This window comes from Puma concolor, chromosome B2 (genome assembly GCF_028749965.1).
Source record: "Puma concolor isolate L17-30 chromosome B2, mPumCon1.1.hap2, whole genome shotgun sequence".
NCBI lineage: Eukaryota > Metazoa > Chordata > Mammalia > Carnivora > Felidae > Puma > Puma concolor.
Genome location: NC_141671.1, coordinates 111,011,704 through 111,033,078, shown reverse-complemented (window position 1 = coordinate 111,033,078; position 21,375 = coordinate 111,011,704). Strand labels below are relative to the sequence as shown.

Here is a 21,375-nt window from a genome sequence, read left to right as displayed (position 1 = left end):
TTAATATTAAACTGTCCTTTTCTTCCTGGAATGAACTGTACTTGGTCATAGTATGCTATTGTTTTAATTTATTGCTGGGCCAAATTTGCTAAGCTTTACATTATTGCTAGTACTTGTAAGACCTTAAAAAGGATACATCACTTGTTAAAGTTTCTATTTACTCATTCTGTACTGAGGAGAATTCTGTCTGGCGTGTATTTGCTTTCAGAGTTGCTCTAGTTCACCATGGATCATCTCGTTGTACATCCAGATCCTATGGACCCCTTCTTTCAAACATAAACCAGAGGACATTGAGGGTCAGTTTCATTTCCTGTTCACTGATTAGTAGCTGAGAGAAAGTGTAAAGGTCTCTGTGTCGCCCTCCACCTTCATAACTTAAAGCCTTATAACTTAGTTGATCCTTCGAATTTTTTAACAAAATATATAGAGATATCCTTGATATCTGTCTTTCTTCTGCTCCACATATTCAGTCCATCAGGAAATTCTCTCTTCTCTTGATGTAATTATAAATTCCTTTACATAATTGAGTCTGTATCTGGATTTTCTTTTTTTTAATTCACATGTCATTACTGCACTTTTAAAATTTCTACAGCTTTGTAATGTGTTCTGATGTTAGACCTCTTCCTAGTGTTATTCCATTGTTCTGCTGGTATTGAATGTTGCTGTGGAAAGTCTGAGACCAGTTTGACTCTCTACACAACACCCGGCCTCACACCCACATGCCTTCTTACAGTGACTTGATCTTTTTTCCTGGATACCCCAATGGTTCTTTCTCTATAAATCTAATAGCTTTACTAGGCTCTGTCACCCTGTTGACTTCTCTGGTTCAGTTTACCCTGGGACATGTTTTATACTTATATTCTTAGATTCATGGCTTCTTTTGTCTCAGAAAGAATCTCTTGACTAATATCTTTAAAGATGTGTTCTGCCAGGTTCTCTTTTCTTATCAAGAAATTGTTCATTTAAACTCTTTATTTCTATTATATTTTCCACACTCTTAAGTCTTCCTGTGTGTGTTTCTTCTCTTTCCAATTGTGCTTTAATTTTTATAACAGTTTTATTATTTTTCTTTTCTCAGCTTTGCTAGTTTGTATTTTAAATTCTGTGGGGTTTCTTGTTTTGTTTTGTTCTTTTTGTTTTTTGTTTGTTTTGCTGTTTCTTTCCTGTGCTTGTACAGCTCTACTTTGTGCACAGAGTTTATTGGAGATGATTGCTTTTATTAAACTTTTTTTATATTAAGAGGTAATTGACCTATAACACTTTAAAACTGAGATATAACTGACATTATATAAGTTGTACAATGTATTCTGATACATTTATACAACTTAATTCATGGAAAATCATTTGGTCATAGTTTTCAAGTCTTTAATGCCTAGAGGCTTAAATGCCTCTCTGTGTGTGTGTGTGTGTGTATTTGTATGTGTCATCTGTTCATCCTGTTATTTTCCTCTTCTTTCTTGGAGCATCTTTGTGTATATCTTATGGTATTTCTTTTTGGAGAGATGTGAATTATTTCATTATCAGATGTTTGTAGGAGGCTCATGTTGATGAGAAAGCAGGGTCATGTTTCTAGTTAGCTAGGTCTAAGTTTTGGGTGTGTGTGTTTGTCCCTTTTTTGTGTTGTCCCCACCCATCTTAATATGCAGGTAGTTAGTTTTGTTATTAATAATTATCTCTGTAACCAATAATTAATCATTGATTTGTCTGACTCCTTGTTCTACCTTCCTCCTTCTAAGAAACATAATAGGACCAGGGATACTCCTGCTGCTTGTTGCTGTCTTGTGTATTCCTTTTCCACTGTTGCAAACAGAGGATAAGGTTTTTCCTCTATGTTATATGCCTCAATTATGAGAAATTTGTTTTTACTCAGGAATTCTTTTGTTTGTGTGTGGGAGGGGGATTACTTTGCTGTGTTTTTCATGTCATGGTCAGCCATAACTTTTTTTTCTCAGTTTCTTTCTCTCCCTTAGCAGTATTTGTTCAATTTTGGCTGCCCTTGACTGTCCTTCAAATTATTTTGTGGCTAAAATTTTGATGTTAAGTTCTTTTCTTCCCCCCCTTAATCCTTGAAGTTATTTCTAGGATGAGACAGGGGAAATGCCAATTAACACTATAATCTTCAAGTAGAACTCTGAAAAGGCTTTTGTTTTGGTTTCATTGCATTTTATCAAGCAAAAAATGTTTTTACTTTTATAAACTAAACATGGACCATTTCTCTTAATGGCATTCAAATGCTTTTCTGTTGTTATTCAAATGATACCAGTGTATACAATGCTTTGTGTCTCTCGTTTTTCACTTAACATACCTTGGGGACAGTTCTTTAGCTAAACATATATAGCAGCTCTGTTCTAATACCTGCATAGTATATCACCATAAAATCTATTCCAAACATTTAAACATCATGTTTTTAATGAACACTTAAAATTTTTTATTTGCACTTATGACCACAACTCTGAAGTAAATGTTCTTAGGAGTATGGTTTTATGCTTATGTTTGAAAATATCTCCAAGATAAATCAAGAAATGTGTAATTAGAAGGTTTCTTCTTGGGTGACCTCAGATGCCACCTTTCAGAGAAATTGTCCCTAACCACTCAATTACCATAGCCACCTGGTATTGCCTTCACATTATCCTTTTTATATACTTTTTTATCATAGAATTTTTAAAACTTTAGAAAGCAGAATGAGCAATAGTATAATGAGAGTTCCGTGTACCCATTACTCATCTTTACCAGTTATCAGTTATTTTCCAATCTGGTTTTATTTCTCTCCCATTCCCATACATATTTTTTTCTTCAGTATCGTATTTTTTTAAAATGTCTGTTTATTTTTGAGACAGAACACAAGCATGGGAGGAGCAGAGAGAGAGAGGGAGACATAGAATCCGAAGCAGGCTCCAGGCTTTGAGCTGTCAGCACAGAGCCTGATGTGAGGCTGGAACCCACGAACTGTGAGATCAGACCTGAGCGGAAGTTGGCCACTTAACCGACTGAGCCAACCAGGCGCCCCTTTCTTCAGTACTTAAAAATTTTTTTTTAATGTGTATATGTTTTTAAGAGACAGAGGGGTGTTGCATCCACCCGACTCCTGAAACATAATGCTACGGGCACCAGTGACAGTCGCAACAAAGTTTATTACAATGAGAGGCAAGGCCAACCGATCGGGACCAACACTCTTGATAAGAGTGTGGCCCCGAACAGCCAGGGTACAGAGTTTTTAAAGCCGATCACATCGTTTTATCATTATCTGGGAACAGAACAGAGAAACAGTTCCCAGATGAGTTAGAAACAGTTATCAAATGAGGTGATTATTTTAGACTTTCTGCTGCTAAGTTGCAACCAGTGGATCTCCTTGACCTTGTCTCTGATGCTCTTTTTTTGAGCTTTTGTTTCCTTCATTGGTAAAGCCTGATTCACAAGAGTATGAACTATGATTTACAAGAGGAAAAGCAAGGCTGTTATCTTTTGACCCTCAGTGTCAGAACAAAGTGGTTATCTTTCAAGCTAAGTGTTAGCCCTACACTACAATTTAACCCTTACAGGGGGACACAGAACAAACGGGAGAGGGGCAGAAAGAGAGGGAGACACAGAATCTGAAGTAGGCTCCAGACTCTGAACTGTCAACACAGAGCTCTACGCAGGGCTGGCACCCACAAACCATGAGATCATGACCTTAGCCAAAGGCAGATGCTTAACTGACTGGACTGAGCCACCCAGGTGCCCCTTTTCTTAAAGTACTTTAAAGCAAATTCCAGATATGTCATTTTACCTATGAACAATTCATTATGTATCTCTAACATATAAAGTCTGTTTATATATATAAAAAAAAAGCATTACTACTTTGTCACTGTTACATCTAACAAAATCAGCACCATTTCCATGATCTCATCTAGTACCTAACCCATATTTTCCCATGAGACTACAAATGCACTTTATAGTTTTTGTCTGAATCACAATCAGAACAAAGTCTTCACATTTGCTTGATATTTTGCTTTTAATTTTTAAGTTACCTTGTCCCTTTTTTATATCCTTTTTTTCTGAAGAAATAATATATAATAATGTGTGGGATTCTCTAAATTCTGGATTTGGTTGCTGTTTCCTTCTTGTGGTCATCTTTTAACATTTCTCTGATTTTTATATTTCCTGTAAACTGACAGTGTAATAATTGTTGGTTAGTTTCAGGTTCATTCAGTTTTCTCAGCAAGAATATTTCATAGATTGTGCAGTGTATGTCCTCTTGTGTCACAGTAGGAGCCACATGATTTCCACTTTAGCAGTGTTGAGAGACAAGTGGAAATCATTTGTATTTAGAGATAGATCAGTATGATATGGTGTTCTCAGCTTTATCTGAGAATTATAAAATTAGCCATTGACACTTCACCCTAATGAACATTTCCTGGTAGCAAAATGATTATGTCATTCCTTATGTAATTAGTTGCTGAATAAAAAGTGGTGACAATTTGTAGTTTTTAAGGATTTACTAATGTTCCCTATCTACTTTTTTAATTAGTAGTTGAAAACTTACTATTCCTAGATTTAGATAATTTTAAAAAACTAGAATAGAAATTGTCTATGGTCTTTAAATAATATTCCAATGAGAAAAACCTTTGTAGTCGATTACTAATCAAAATGATTACAAATGTTTTTGAAGTAACTATGTGATCTTTCTTATAAAATTTGTATTCCCATGTGTAGATGTTACTTTGAGATACCTACCAAAAGTAGTTTCTAAACTTATAAGATCTATTTTATAAAATCTGCTTTTATTGTTCCTTTTTATATAGGTTATTAGGTGTGGTATGCTGTGATCTAGACACTCTTCTCCTATTGGAAGCTCAGTATCAAGTATCTGAAGTGTTACTGAATGCTCAAGAAGAAAATATCTTAGAGAACTCTGAAAGCCACAGGTAAAAACAAACAACACTCCCTGCTCAAGCCCTGTTAAGACATATTAACAATAGTTTTCTTTACAGATGCTCTGTTAAAATGTAATTTTGTGTATATAGTTTAATGTTTTTCCACTGTCTGAATTCAATAGATTTAAATAAGAGTAAAAAGCAATTAAAACAGAAACATCACCATCAGAAAGATAGTGATAGATGTTCGTGGGGAAGTCTTGAATAGTACTGCTTTCTAAGTTGTTGTTTAGGTTTTTTGTTTTTGTTTTTTTTAAGACTAACTTTATTAATGGTTCGATGAAGTTGTATCACCTTTAAATTCAGTGTGCATGTGTAAGATGACCCAATAAACAAAATGTTTGATTTCATGTCTTTTGTAGACTTACTCTTTACTCCATTCTCTGAATTATGTTAGTTCATAGTCATAAATTCTGGTTATTGCAAAATGAGGTTATGGTAATATTTTGATGATCTTTTTCTATTATATTTGTCATTACCTCAATTTGGCTGAATTTATTGAATACATATTCAATAGCTGGTATTTTCTGTTTGTTTATTTATTTATTTAAATTTATTTTGAGAGAGAGAGAGTGTGAGAGAGAATGCAGGAGGGATGGAGAGAGAAGGTGAGCGTGGGAATCCCAAGGAGGCTCCTCACTGTCAGCAGTGCCCAATGTGGGGCTCAAACTCACAAACTATGAGATCATGACCTGAACCAAGACCCAGAGACGACCACTTAGCTGACTGAGCCGCCCAGGTGCCCCTCATGTCTGTGATTTAAAAAAAAAAAAAAAATGTGCTTCCATTCTAGCTGGGTTTTGGAAAATTATAGAAGACCAGGCACATTACTGGATTCTCTATATTTGGTAGAAAAGGATGATATTAACAGCTGCAGGAAGTGTGGAATCTGCTCAAAAGCAACATTTAGATTTTGAGTTTAAGGCACTGGGTTCTAGTAAGGGAACCCTAATTAAAATGTGATAGAATCATGGAAATAATGTAGACCTTAATTCCATTTCTTTAAATGCAGTAACATTTGACAAGAAAATATTTTATTAATAACATTTATTTCATTGTATCAGTTATATCTCCACCAATTCTTTGCTTTATGACAAAGCTATAAGATAAAGTGAATTTAAGCTCTTTTTAAGCACTAATTGTTAATAATCCATTTTCCAGACTTTTCTATAGAAAATTTTCTTTTTACATTCCACTGATTTGATATTAGAATTAAATCATATTTGATTAAGAAAACGAAATTGGTAAAAAAAAAAAACAAACAAAACAAAATTGGTATTTTTTTTTTCAGGGATTTTATAATTGATGGCTTATCTGTAGAGAGAAATCATGTTCTTGTTAGAATAAATTTGATTGGTGGGCCTATGGAACGAATTCTGCCACCAAGGGTACTACAGAAGGTGAGTGGGATAAAGAGGAATTTTGATTACTAGAAAAACTTTAGGATACAAATAAACACTTTGAAATGAAACCAATATTCATGACAAGGGGTGGTCGTTAGAGCTAGTTTGTGTTGTTTCATTAAAAGTTGTCATTTTCCTGTGTCTATGACATTATATTCAATGTCTTTTTTATGATACCTAATTTTTATTAGATGAATATGTGTTTGGTACTTAATTAGCAATATTGAGTACCTCTCCTTCCATCAGTATTCATAGACTTTGGCTTTCTCTTGAAGGTTTTGTTTGTTTAAGTATGTTTTTGTTTTGTCAATCTAGGAAAAAGAGAAATGATTGACAACACAAGATAGAGTTTTGTTTTTTGTGTTTGTTTCCGATTTCAGTATAGGAAATACAGGTTTCTTTTGAAGACTGTAATTTTCCTTTCATGGAAAAAAATATACTAAAGCCATCATTATCGGTCCTGGTTGCTAGAACAAGTTACCATATGTTTGTCTTTAGTGCTTGTGTAAATGTCATTTCTACTACATTTAATTTTAGTTAATATCCTTCAGAGAATAGAGTTGTAATTAGCAAACACCTTTTGATTAGTTAGGCTACAACTCTAGTATATATGAAACAAAAGCCAGTTTCAAAAAGCCTTAAGCTTCAGTATTTAATATTACTTCCTAAAGTTATCTGTCTTCTTGTTTAGGGTGATGATCCGTATCCTTGGCCAATGTTTTCATCATATCCTTTACCAAACTGCTACCTGTCAGAAGTTACAAAAAATGCTGATCTAAAACAAGGTACAATGTTTACAATCTAATATCACATTATTTTAGTGCTTTTGTGGTTATAATTTAAAAAAAGATAAAGTATTATTATAGGAGATTAATAACTGCTTTTCATTCAGCTTGTATATATGGATCCACTTATTCCTATTTCTTTGTAAATTTCTTACTAAATTATCAGTGTGATACTGAATAATTCTTAACAGAATTTTTTTTTATTAAAAAAAGAGAATTAAGGTTTTTGATAAATTCTAGATACATAGAACTTTATTTAGCACAGCAATATTTTTTGGTATCTGTGTGCCATACATAAGTTCTGTGTCGTCAAGACTTGAAATATAAATATAAATTATATAAATTTAATAAAAGTTCAAGTATTTACCTTAGAGGAATTCATGAATTTTTAGAGAATACATTCAAGTAATTAGATAATTGTGTGGTATATAGTGTGATGGGAACTAAATAGACAAATGTGTAGCCTACTAGGATAACATAAATGCCAAATACCCTTCCAAAGAAAATTAGTGTTTAAAGCAAGATGTGAAATAGGTGTTTTGGGGGTAGAACAAGAAGTAGTTTAAAGGATGTGTAAGATTTGGCAAGAGAGGCCAGAGGACAACTGGTAAGCCAAATTGAAGCATAAGGTCAGTGTAGCTCAAGAGCTTATGGGGAGAGCAATGAAAATTCAGTTTTAGACTAGAGAAGTCTAAGATGAGATATGAATATATATGATTAAACAATTAATTTGAGATGTTAAAGTTTATATCAGTGCTATCACCTTTAATACCATTAGAGTTGCGATGGAAAAAAATAGCATTATGTATAAGATTAACATAAGTTAAGATTTTATGGAGTGATTGTTGAAAAAATGTTTCTGTGTGACACTTTTTTGCCTTTTGTTTTTCTCTGCATTTACTTGCTTTAAAACAATTAATAGAAGCCATCAATTGATATGCATTGTTTTGTCTCTATCCAATGTTTGAGATATACATTATATATCTCACAGTTGGGTAGAGACAAAAATTTGTGTGTGTGTGTGTGTGTGTGTGTTTTCTATCTACTGGGAAGTTAGGGAAAGAGAAAGAACACGAGGGAGCTTTTTAAAGTTTTTACTATTTGTCTTTATAATGCACTTTCAAAATTCTGCCTTTGTTTTCTTCTTTTTTGTGCTACATCATCTACTGCTTTCAGAGATGTGTGAGTGATATAAGTTATTTTTCAAGAAGAAACTCTTGAGAGAGTACCATTTTTGAACACTTTTCCCACTTTTTGAGTCCCATCTTTCAGTGACCCAAACCTTTCTCAGTCTGTTACTCTCATGCTTTCCTATTGTACTTTCAGTCTTTTCCATCACTTATTTGCCCCCTCATTTCTGTATTTCACATTTTTCTCAAGTGCTAATTATCAAGTGCTTCCCTAGGCATTGGAGATAAGATGATAGATCTACATGATCCATTCTTGGTGCCTCAACCCTTTTCCTGATTTTGTTCCTTGTTATGATAAAGCATTGTTATCTTTGCTAAATTTCGCTTAGAAACAAATATTAATTTTTGGAGCAACAAATTCAGTCATTATCAGTTTATTATGTGACTGTCATGTTTGATAATTTGGTTCTTCAAAATAGTTTGATTTAAAAAATATGCCTTATGGGGCACCTAGGTGGCTCAGTTGGTTGAGCATCCAACTCTTGGTTTCAGCTCAGGTCATGATCTCATGGTTCGTGGGTTCGAGCCTGGTGTTAGGCTCTGGGCTGACAGCACAGAGCTGCTTGGTATTCTGTCCCTCTCTCTCTCCTGCATGTGCGTGCTCTCCATCTCTCTCTCAAAATAAGTAAACTTAAAAAAAAAATAAAACCTAAATAAAATGTGCCTTATCTTTTTAAACAGAATGAGGCAGACAGAAATTTAAAAAAAAAAAAAAAAAAAGATTAAATGGACACTTCCCTGAAAAGATATATCATCAATTCCTAGGAATTGGTGCTCAGAGGAATAAAAGTTTACTCCCTGCTCTTCTTTTGTGAGTGATTTAGAAAAGGGAGTCATGACAGAATCTGTGTCTAGCCCAGAAGATAACTGCAGATGGTTATTAACCTTAAGTGGGCCCATCATACTTCCAGGCAGTCATACATTGTGTCCCCAGGTCTATACTCTCCTGGATGACCATTTATTTTTTTATTTATTTATTTTTTTTCAACGTTTATTCATTTTTGGGACAGAGAGAGACAGAGCATGAACGGGGGAGGGGCAGAGAGAGAGGGAGACACAGAATCGGAAACAGGCTCCAGGCTCTGAGCCATCAGCCCAGAGCCCGACGCGGGGCTGGAACTCACGGACCGCGAGATCGTGACCTGGCTGAAGTCGGACGCTTAACCGACTGCGCCACCCAGGCGCCCCCTGGATGACCATTTTAAAATCTTCTCTCTCCTCAAACCTTCCTCACCTCATCCTCATCCATCCTGTCAGATGATAATTTTGTTTTTAAGGTTACTGAGGAAATAGAAATAGAAAAAAGCTTCCATGTGCTCCTGATATACACGAACTCACTTAGTTGCATCTATATCAGTTTAGGTTTTCCATTACTATGAATAAACTGCCAGTTTGCTTATTACAAAGCATGTCTTCCCCATGTCTTGCACTACATTCCATCCTCTTCTCAAAGATACTGTTTCTAACAGGTCTCCCTTTTCCTTTATTGCTGTTGTTTTGGGTGTTGGGATGGCTCTCCAATGTAGATTTTTCATGAGCCAACAAGCATGCTGTTAATTCTGCCATATTTAAAATATCTTTTTTTGAACGCACTTTTCCATTTCTTTTTACTGCAGATTTCTTTGAAGGAGTTGTCTAATCTTGTTACTCCATTAACTCTTTTCATTCTCTCTTGAACCCACTTGAACTCACAAAGCTAACCAGGCTTTAACCCCTACCATTCCACCATGATAAATCTACTGCATAGATCAGTCTGCATCCTACTAGACCTAGCATTATTACTCAACATATTCGCTCCCTCCCTTTCTTTTGAAACTCTTTCTTTACTTGGCTTCTAGAAAATACCTGATTGGATTTTCCTCCCATGTTTCTGGCAAATTCTTTTGTCTCTCTCTCTTTTTTTTTTTTTCATCTTTGACTTCTCTCTAACCTCTAAATTTAGGAGTGCCCCAGGGCTCAGTTCTTACTTGCCTATTTTTCTAGCTATACTTACTCTTGGTAAGATCTCATCTCATGAATAAAATACTGTCCAGTATGCTGATGGCTATCAGATTTGTATCTTTAACCCCTATCTCTGCCCTGTGAACTCTGCATTCATATGTAACTGCCTACTAGACACCTCTACTGGGAAGGTTAATAATCACATCAAACCTAACAAGTCTGAGATAAACTTCTGATACTCCCTCAAAGTCTGTTCCTTTGGTTTTCTTACTCATTTCAGAAATGGCAACTTTGTGCTTCTAATTCTGTAGGCAGTAAATCTGAAGGCATTCTTTGACTTCTTTTTGTCTTCATACCCACATCTAATCTGTCAGCAAATGGTCTTGACTCTGGGTATCTGAAATCACTTTCACTCATGCACTACAACCCTCATTTCTCACCTGTCTTGTTGCGGTAACCTGCTAAGTATTCAATGTTTTCTCAATACAGTGGCCAGAATACTGCTATTGAAATGTGGATTGCATTACATTACTCCTCTAATTGAAACCCTGTCAGTGCTCTGTCTTAGTGTTGTACCATTTTAAATCTGTTTACTTAATTCTGTATTTCCCTACCATAATGGACGATAGCTTCTATGGTCTTTCTGTTTATCCCTAAGACACAAGTGTTTGACTAAGACATTATTCATTATTAATGGCAATAACTAATACCTCCTCCTAGTAATAGTGATCCTGGTTTTTGTTAAGCAGGAGCAAATGAGGTAGGCACCAGTGGATAGCCTAGGATATACATCACAGGGATATCTCTGTGCACTCAATGAGAAAATGGAGCCAAGTGCATTTCTGACAGGTATAAAGCTAAATTGAAAGTAATGTTTCTGGTCAAATACAGTTCAATAAATTAAACATTGTACAATTTTAAATACGTTTAAACTTATAACACTTCAAGACAGCTATTTTGCAGGCAAGAGTTCTTATACTTCTCATTTTGCTTTTTTGATTTGAAAGTAATGATTTATTTATTCTGATAGGTGTTGTTTTAGTTGTCATTAACACTGCAAAATTTTGGGATAGCATTTCATTGTTGTGGGGGAAAAAATCACTTCGGTTGTGTGCACATGGTGACATCCTCTCATTTGTCTCCCAGCTTCTAGATTTATCCTCCTTGCTACAGTTAGCATCTCCTCATCTGTTAAATTGCTTCTTGTTAGCTCATTGGCATTAGTGTTAGCTCTTAGATAATTTATCTTCATCTGTAAATAAGAATCTTTAGACATCATCTGGTTCACTTATTTTTCATCGTGAATGTTTTTAGGGTCATAATACTAAAATGTAAAAGACCTTTAAAAGCTAGTGATTAATATTATCTATGTGTGTATATATATATAGAGATATATATATATATATACATATGTACATTACATATATATAAGCATGCACATGATATATGTACACATATGTGCATGTGTGTGTATACCACATATATGTAAACATATATAAATAATACACAAAAGAATTCTCTTCCATGTAGTAGAAATAACTTGGAATATCATCATTCTGTCACCTGAGAGTTTAGACAAATAGGAAGAAGTTTGTTAGTGTAGCTACTTACTATTACCTGTGCAGAAGAAAAAAAAAAGGAGAGGGTTGGAGTTAAGATGGCTGAGAAGTAGGGGGACTCTGGGCTTTCCTCAACCCTCTGCGGAGGACTGACCAGTGGGAAAGAGCAGCCAAAACACAACAGCAGAGTGTACACAGCATACACCAGAAATACTTCCTGAAGTGCCAGGCACTGGGCAGTGTATGACCCCTTTTTAATATAGCAGCACTCCCGGGTACAGGAAACACACCAAGCTTTTAAAACATACAGACAACAGAAACTTAGCCAAAATGACAAGATAGAGGAACTCTCCCCAAAAGAAGGTTTAAGAAGGAATCAAAGCTAGGGACTTGGCACAAAACAGATATAAGCAATATATCTGAACAAGAATTTAGAACAACATTCATAAGAGTAATAGCTGGGCTTGAAAAAAACATAGAAGACACGAGGGAAACCCTTGCTGCAGAGATCAAAGACCTAAAAACTAGTCAGGCTGAAATAAACAGTGCTATAACTGAGATGCAGTACTGACTGGATACAGTGACAATAAGGATTTAAAAAGCAGAGGAGAGAATAGGTGATGTAGAAAATAAAATTATGGAAAATAATGAAGCTGAAAAAAAGGGAGATATATTTATTAGATCAGGGGAACCTTGGAGAACTTAGTGATTCCATAAAACAAAACAATATTCATATCATAGGAGCCCCATAAGAAGAAGAGTGGGGAAAAAGGGGCAGAAGGTTTATTTGAACAATTTATAGCTGAGAACTTCCCTAATCTGGGGAAGGAAACAAGCATTCAAGTCCAAGAGACACAGAGAATGCTCCTCAAACAACAAAAACAGCTCATCACCATGACATATCAGAGTGAAACTTACAAAATACAAAGATAAAGAAAGAATCCTGAAAGAAGCTAAAGACAAAAGGTCCTTAACCTAAGGATAGATACATAACGTTAGCAGAAGACCAGTCCACCGAAATTTGGCAGGCCAGAAGGGAGCGGCAGGAAACATTTAATATGTTGAATGGGAAAAATGTGTAGCCAAGAATTCTTTATCCAGCAAAGCTGTCATTCAGAATAGGAGAGAGAAAGAGTTTCCCAGACAAACAAAAACTAAAGGAATTTGTGACCACTAAACTGGTCCTTACAAGAAATTTTAAGGGGGACACTCTGAGTGCAGGAAAAAAAAAAAAAGAGCAAAGCAACTAAGGCTACAAAGGAACCGAGAACACCACCAGAGACACGAGCTCTACAGGTAACACAATGGTACTAAATCCATATCTCAATAATCACTCTGAATATAAATGGACTAACTGCTCTAATCAAAAGACATAGGATATCAGAATAGATAAAACGAGATCCATCTATATGCTATGCACAAAAGACTCATTTAGACCCAAAGACACCTGCATTGAAAGTGAGGGGATGGAGAACCATCAGTCATGCTAAAGGATGTCAAAAGATAACTGGAGTAGCCATACTTATATCACTAATTAGATTTTAAAATAAAGACTGTAACAAGAGATGAATGAAGAAGAGCATTATATAATAATTAAGGGGTCCATCCATCAAGATTTAACAATTGTATGTATTTGTGCCCCCAACTTGATGGTATCCAAATATATAAATCAATTAGTCACAAACATAAAGAAACTCATATAATAGTAGGCGGCTTCAGCACCCCACTTACAGCAATGGACAGATCATCTAAGCAGAAAATCAACAAGGAAACAATAGGTTTGAATGACACACTGGATTGGTCGGACTTAACAGATATATTTAGAACATTTCATCCTGAAGTAGCAGAATACACATTCTTGAGTGTACATAGAACATCCTCCAGAATAGATCATATACTGGGTCACAAATCAGCCCTCAACAGGTACAAGAAAATGGAGATCATACCTTTCATATTTTCAAATCATAACAGTATGAAACTTGAAATCAACCACATGAAAAAATTTGCAAAGTCCTCAAATACATGGAGATTAAAGAACATACTACTAAAGAATGAACAGGTCAACCAGGAAATTAAAGAAGAAGTTTAAAAAAATGGAAGCAAATGAAAACATGACAGTCCAAACCCTTTGGGATGTAGCAAAGGCAGTCATAAGTGGAAAGTACATTGCAATTCAGGCCTATCTCAAGAAGGAAGAAAGGTCCCAAATACACAAGCTAACCTTACATCTAAAGGAGCTAGAAAAAGAGAAGCAAATGAAGCCCAAAGTCAGCAGAAGAAGGGAAATTCTAAAGATTAGAGCAGAAATAAACAATATACAAACAAAAAACAGAACATATCAATGAAGCTAAAAGCTGGTTTTTTGAAGGAATAAACAAAATTGGTAAACCCCTAGCCAGATTTATCAAAAAGAAAAGAGAGATGACCTAAATATATAAAATCATGAATGAAAGAGATTACAACCAATACCACAGAAATACAATTATTAGAGAATACTATGAAAAATTATATGCCAATAAAATGGACCAATTCCTAGACACCAACACTCTCAAAACTCAAACAGGAAGAAATACAAAATTTGAACAGGCCCATAACTAGCAAAGGAATTGATTCAGTTATCAAAAATCTCCCAACACAGAAGAGTCCTGGGCCAGATGGCTCTCCAGGGGAAATCTACCAGATATTTTTTTTTTTTAATTTTTTTTTTCAACGTTTATTTATTTTTGGGACAGAGAGAGACAGAGCACGAACGGGGCAGGGGCAGAGAGAGAGGGAGACACAGAATCGGAAACAGGCTCCAGGCTCTGAGCCATCAGCCCAGAGCTCGACGCGGGGCTTGAACTCACGGACCGCGAGATCGTGACCTGGCTGAAGTCGGACGCTTAACCGACTGTGCCACCCAGGCGCCCCTCTACCAGATATTTAATAGAAGATATGTAATACCTATTCTTCTCAAGCTGTTCCAAAAAATAGAAATGGAAGGAAAGCTTCCAGGCTCATTCTGTGAAGCCAGCATTACCTTGATACCAAAGCCAGAGAAAAACCCCACCAGAAAGGAGAATTTATAGTCCAATATCCCTGATGAACTTGGATGAAAAAATTCTCAACAAGATACTAACAAATCAAATCCAACAGTACATTAAAACAATTATTCACTGTGATCAAGTGGGATTTACTCCTGGCTGCAGGGCTGGTTCAATATTTGCAAATCAATCAACGTGATACACAACATTAATAAAAAAGGATAAAAGAACCATATGACCCTCTTAATAGATGCAGAAAAAGCATTTGACAAAATACAGCATCATTTCTTGATAAAAACCCTCATGAAGGTAGGGAGAGAAGGAACATACCTCAACATCATAAAGGCCATATACAAGAGACCCACAGCTGATATCCTCCTCAATGGGAGCTTTCCCCTAAGGTCAGGAATGCGACAGAGATGTCCACTCTCACTCTGTTGTTTAATATAGTACTGGAAGTCCTAGTCAATTGGCAAGAAAGAAGACTTTCAGTCTTTCCAGTTGACAGGATACTCTGCATGGGAAACCCAAAAGACTCTACAAAAAACTGCTAGAACTGATACATGAATTGGCAGAGTTGCAGGATATAAAATCAACGTACAGAAATCAGTTGCATTTCTGTACACCAAAGATGAAGCAGCAGAAAGTGAAATCAAGGAATTGATCCCATTTATAATTGTACCCCAAACTCTAAGATATCTAGGAATAAACCTAATCAAAGAGGTAAAAGATTTGTATAGGAAACTATAGAAAGCGTATGAAAAAAACTGAAGAAAATATAAAGAAATGGAGAAACAGCCCATGCTCACGGATTGGAAGAATAAATATTGTTAAAATATCTATACATCCAAAGCAGTCTATACATTCAGTGCAATTCCTATCAAAATAACACCAGCATTCTTCCCAGAGCTAAGACAAACAATTCTAAAATTTGTATGGAACTACAAAAGACCCTAAATAGCCAAAGTAATGTTGAAAAAGAAAACCAAAGTTGGAGGCATCACAATTCTTAACTGGAAGCTGTATTACAAAGCTGCAATCATTAAGAAAACAAAAACAAAAACAAAAAACAAAGCTGCAATCAAGACAGTGCACAGAAACAGACATGTAAGGCAATGGAACAGAAGAGCACTCAGAAATGGACCCACAAATGTATGGCCAACTAATCTTTGACAAAGTAGGAAAGAGTATCCAATGGAAAAAAGACAGTCTCTTCAGCAAATGGTGCTGGGAAAACTGGACAGCGACGTAGAGAAGAATGAAACAGGACCACTTTCTTATACCATACACAAAAATAAATTCAAAGTGGATGAAAGACCTAAATTGAGTCAGGAAACTACCAGAATCCTACAGAAGAATACAGGCAGCAACCTCTTTGACCTAGGTTGCAGCAACTTCTTACTAGACCTGTCTCTGGAGGCAAGGGAAACAAAAGCAAAACGAACTATTGGGACCTCATCAAGATAAGAAGCTTTTGCACAACAGATGAAACAACAAAACTAAAAGGCAATCCATGGAATGGGAAAAGATAAAATGATATATCGGATAAAGGATTAGTAATTCAAAACCTATCAAGACCTTATCAAACTCAATACCTGAAAAACAAATAATCCAATGAAGAAATTGGCAGAAGACATGAATAGACATGTTTCCTAAGAAAACATCCAGATGGCTAACAGACACATGAAAAGATGCTCAACATCACTTATCATCAGAGAAATACACATCAGAAACACAATGAGATACCACCTCACACCTGTCCGAATAAAATGAACAACCCAGGAAACAATAGATGTTATCAAGGATGTGAAGAAGGGGAATACTTTAGCATTATTGGTGGGAATGCAAACTGGTGCAACCATTCTGGAGAACAGTGTGGAGGTTCCTCAAAAAAATTAATACTAGAACTATCCTATCACCCAACAATTGTAGGTATTTAGCGAAAGGATACAAAAATGTGATTCAAAAGGGCACATGCATCCCAATGTTTATCATAACACTATCAACAATAGTTGAAATATGGAAAGAACCCAAATGTCCATCGACTGATGAATGGATAAAGATGTGGTGTATATATGTGTGTGTGTGTGTGTGTGTACACACACACACACAATGGAATATTACTTGGTTATCAAGAAGAATGAAATCTTGCCATTTCAACAACATGGATATATATATATATATATATATATATATATATATATGGATATATATATATGGATATATATATATGGATATATATATATATATGGATACACACACACACACACACACAATGGAATATTACTTGGTGATCAAGAAGAATGAAATCTTGCCATTCACAACAATGTGGATGGAACTAGAGTGTATTATGCTAAGCGAAATAAGTCAGAGAAAGACAAACATATGATTTCATTCATATGTGAAATTTGGGAAACAACAGATGAACATAGGGAAAGGGAAGGAAAAATAAGAAAACAGAGAGGGAGGCAAACCGTAAGAGACTCTTAAATACAGAGAAAAAATACTGAGTGTTTCCGGAGGGGAGGTAGGTGGGGATGGGCTAAATGTGTGATGGGTGTTAAGGAGAGCACTTGTTGTGGTGAGTACTGGGTGTTAAGTAAGTGATGAATCACTGGGTTCTGCTCTTGAAACTGGTACTACACTCTGTGTTAACTAACTTGAATTCAAATTAAAAAATAATAAATGAAAAAAAAAAGTGCGGGGAGTGGGAGAAAGGAGAGTTGTATTATGGATAAAAGCCAGTACTGGTTAGTGTATCAAGAGACTGGAGATTGACTCATAATGTTCTTTCCATGTGGAACAGATCATAAGATAAAACAGATTGTTTTTTAAGCTAAACTTAGACTTCCTACAAGTTATTGTTATACCCCTAGGTGGCTAGTCTTCTCTACTACATTCCATTTTGGTGTGTTCAGGATGGGACTTCTTTCTCTAAAGAGAAGTGAAATTCAGTACTCTCATACTGAGAAATAGAAATGGCTTGAGGGATTAGATAAAATATTCTGGTTATCGGAAGCATTAGACATCTGAATGTGAGGACTTTGCTGTTCTTCCCTTTCTAGCATCCTATATTCATTTTTAAATTACTTTTATAATGTTTATTCAGGCTGAATTGTAAAATAATCAGCAGTCTAGGTTCTATCTGTATTCTGTATACCTACTGTGGAATGCCTGTCTTTATCAGGAAACCATTTGTATATATATTCACTCAGGTGGGGTTGGTGTCTTCAAAGTAGAGAGTAAGTTTTTTGTGTGTGTCATTGCTTATATGTTTCTAGTACTCCTGACAGGGCCAACACAGTGGTAGAAGCCAGCACTGATTTACAGGGCCACTGACATCAGGGCCATGTGGCATTGATTGCTTCTCTTTGACCTTAGAAATTTGGTTGGCTACTCATTGAAAGCCTCAAATATTAGTAACTCCTAATTTAAGTGAACTTCTGAGTGGTCCCAGGAAGTCCTCCGTAGTCATTCTTACCCATATAATCCCTTCAGAGGCTCTTCCTTAAAACAAAACAACCCAAAATACGAAGTTAACTTCCTTTGAGCTTTCTAAGTACACAGAGTATCAACTAATGTGAGCCAGCTGTATAAACAAATGTGTCACTTTCCCATTGTTTTCCTTTCCATTGCTCTTTCAGTCATCTCATGGCCTTTCTCTCTATAGTAATTATCTTACATACTCTACATAAGCATGCGGGTCTTGTTTTGTTTTGTTAAAAACAGCTTTCAGAATGTAATTAACATGCTATACAATTCATCCATTGAAAGTGTATAGTTCAGTAGTTTTTAGTATATTAGTAGATATGTACAACCATCACCACAAACAACTTTAGAACGTTTTTACCACCTGAAGAAGAAACCCAGTACCCGTCTTCCCCCACTTCCCTCTCTCAGCCCTAAACAACCACTAATGTCCTTTATGTCTCTAGAGATTTCTTAATTTGTGCTTTTCATATGAATGGAATAGTGTGGTATGCAGTATTTTGTGACTGACTTCTTCCCTTAGCATAATGTCTCCACGGTTCATCTAGAAGGTTCTTTCATGTTGTAGTATGGATAAGTACTCTGTTCCTTTTTATGATTAATACTCCATTATGTGGATATACCACAATTTGTTTATATATTTATCTGGTGATAGACACTTGGATTGTTTCTACCTTTTAAAAATCTGTTTAAATTTTTTTAATTTTTACTTTTTTTTAGAGAGCATGTGCAAGCAGTGGGGAGGGGCAAGAGGGAGAGTGAGAGAGAGAGAGAGAGAAAGAGAATGAATCCCAAGCAGGCTCCCCACTCAGCATGGAGTCCAACTCGGGGCTCAATTCCATGACCCTGGGTTCATAACCTGAACTGAAATCACGTGATGCTCAACCTACTGAACCACCCAGGCATCCTGTTTCCACCTTTTGGCTATTATAAATAATGCTGCTGTAAACATTCACATACAAGTTTCTGCATGAACATATATATTTTTTCTCTAGAATATATACCTAGAAATTGAATTGCTGAGTTTTATGGTAATTCTGTGTTTAATAGTTTGAGGAACCTTCACTGTTTTCTAAAGCAGCTTTGCCATTTTACCTTTTCATCAACAGTGTTATGAGAGTTCTCATCTCTCTACATCATCATCATCATATGTTGTGATCTGGCCATCCAGTAGGATGTGAAGTGCTATTTCATTGCGGTTTTGATTTGCATTCCCCTGAAGACTGATATTCCTGGGAGAAATGACTATTCACATCCTTTGCCTATTTTTTAATTATTTATTTTTTTATTACTGAGTTGTAAAGGTTCTTTATATATTCTAGATATAAATTCCTTATCAGATAAGTGGTTTGGGAACTTCTTTCACATCTTAGACTACGTCAAGTTTATGCCTCTAGCCTTTGCTGTTGATGTTCCCTTTTCCTGGAGTACTGACTCCTCCTCTCACACAGTTCCTTCTAAACTTTTTATGCTTAGTCTGGATGTTACTTCTTCAGAGAAGTTATCTCCACCTTATCTAAAATATACTTCTTCCCTTACATCTCTCTGCCTCCCAGTGGATTTCTCTTACCACACTATACCTTACTTTGAGCTATGTATTTTGTTCACTGCTGCCTACAGTGTAATTTCTATGAGACAAAAATGCTGTCTGCCTTAGGTGGTAGACAATAATAAACGTATATTTAATGAATGGATGAATTAACATTGAATTTTTTCTCCTTTTATTTTTTCCATCATCAGACTCTATCTTCCAAATCTTTGTCAGTGGACATTGGGAATTCCTTTCAGGCTAATCTGAAGTAAATTTAGAAATTTTTCTCATACCTAGAATAATCTCTGATGGGACTTATTTTTTAGAGCATCAACAGCTTTGCAGTTAGAAAGTACTTTGAGCTAGACTTCTGTATATATCATTCATGAGGTAGACACCTTTATTATAGTTGTTTTATCATTTACAAAGTGGTAGTTTATGATTTTATAGCACATAAAAGCTATATATATTGTTGGCATTCATTTCATTTTTTTCCAAAATTGAAAAAAAATAACCAAAAAAATACACAGCCTTTATTCTGTGATTACTTCAAATTTAATCTCTTTGTAGCTTCAATAGCTTAACTTTACTGCTTCCTCTGCTGCATTTTTTACTTATCTGATAGGAAATTGATTTTATGCCTGGCACAACATTCTCTTTCAGATACTATATAAAAGAGTAAGTTCCATGGTGATAATCATTCCCTTTAATGGAATACATCACATAATGTTAAAATATTTATGGTCTGATTGTTCAGATATTTTTAGATGGCATTATTCATATATGAGAAAACCGATCATTTTAAATAATATGTGAGATATAATCTCTTTCTAATATCTTCCCCCACCCCAACATGAAGTAGTTTTTCCTTCTTCAATTAATGAGGAAAGAAGGGAGGATATCATACAAAATTGAAGTGAATTCCAGTTAGAACTTGCTTTTCAGTTTGTAAATTTTCAGCTCTGAATGAATTCAGTATAAAATATATGTTGATCATTAGGTTCTATGTATTCATCAAATGTCTGTGAGGACTATATTCTGTTCTTAAGTGAGAAACATGAATCTAAGCCACTGTATTAAATGTATATTATTTGCATAGGTTTGGTACTTTATAAAAGCATAAATGAAAATGCAAACCATTGGCAGTGTATTACTAATATGTTGGGGGATTGAAAGGCTTTTTGATGGGTATTATATATAAATTTATCTTGAACATTTTATAATTGCAGACTACTGCTTATAAAATAATTAGTGTATTTTCTTCAATATAAAGAAACAAATGTTAATAAAGCTTCTGAATTAGAGGTGTTAACTGAAGAACAAGGGTACCATATTCTCTGTCTCTGGAGCTAGACATTGTGCAGTAAATGAATAATAAAGTTCGTGGGTTTTATAGTTTCATTCTTATGATGCCAGCATATTTTATCCTAGCTCTCAAGACATGCTCGGATTTTAGATCATTCACATTAAAAGACATTGAAATTTACAAATTTACAAATACTGTAATTTGGTCGTTGGAACAATGTTCTTATTTTAACAAG

At 35.2% G+C, this 21,375-nt stretch overlaps 1 protein-coding gene across 4 annotated transcripts in view; it reads left to right on the top strand.

Annotated features, from left to right (window-relative positions):
• Positions 1-21,375, top strand: part of TBC1D32 (TBC1 domain family member 32) — a 203,767-nt gene that overhangs the window by 124,457 nt on the left and 57,935 nt on the right. For all 4 annotated transcript variants that reach the window (XM_086707707.1, XM_086707708.1, XM_086707705.1 and 1 more), the window contains 3 exons: positions 4,782-4,904; positions 6,205-6,313; positions 7,008-7,101. In XM_086707707.1, coding sequence (XP_086563833.1) covers positions 4,782-4,904; positions 6,205-6,313; positions 7,008-7,101 — 326 coding nt within the window. The remainder of the gene's footprint in view (positions 1-4,781; positions 4,905-6,204; positions 6,314-7,007; positions 7,102-21,375) is intronic.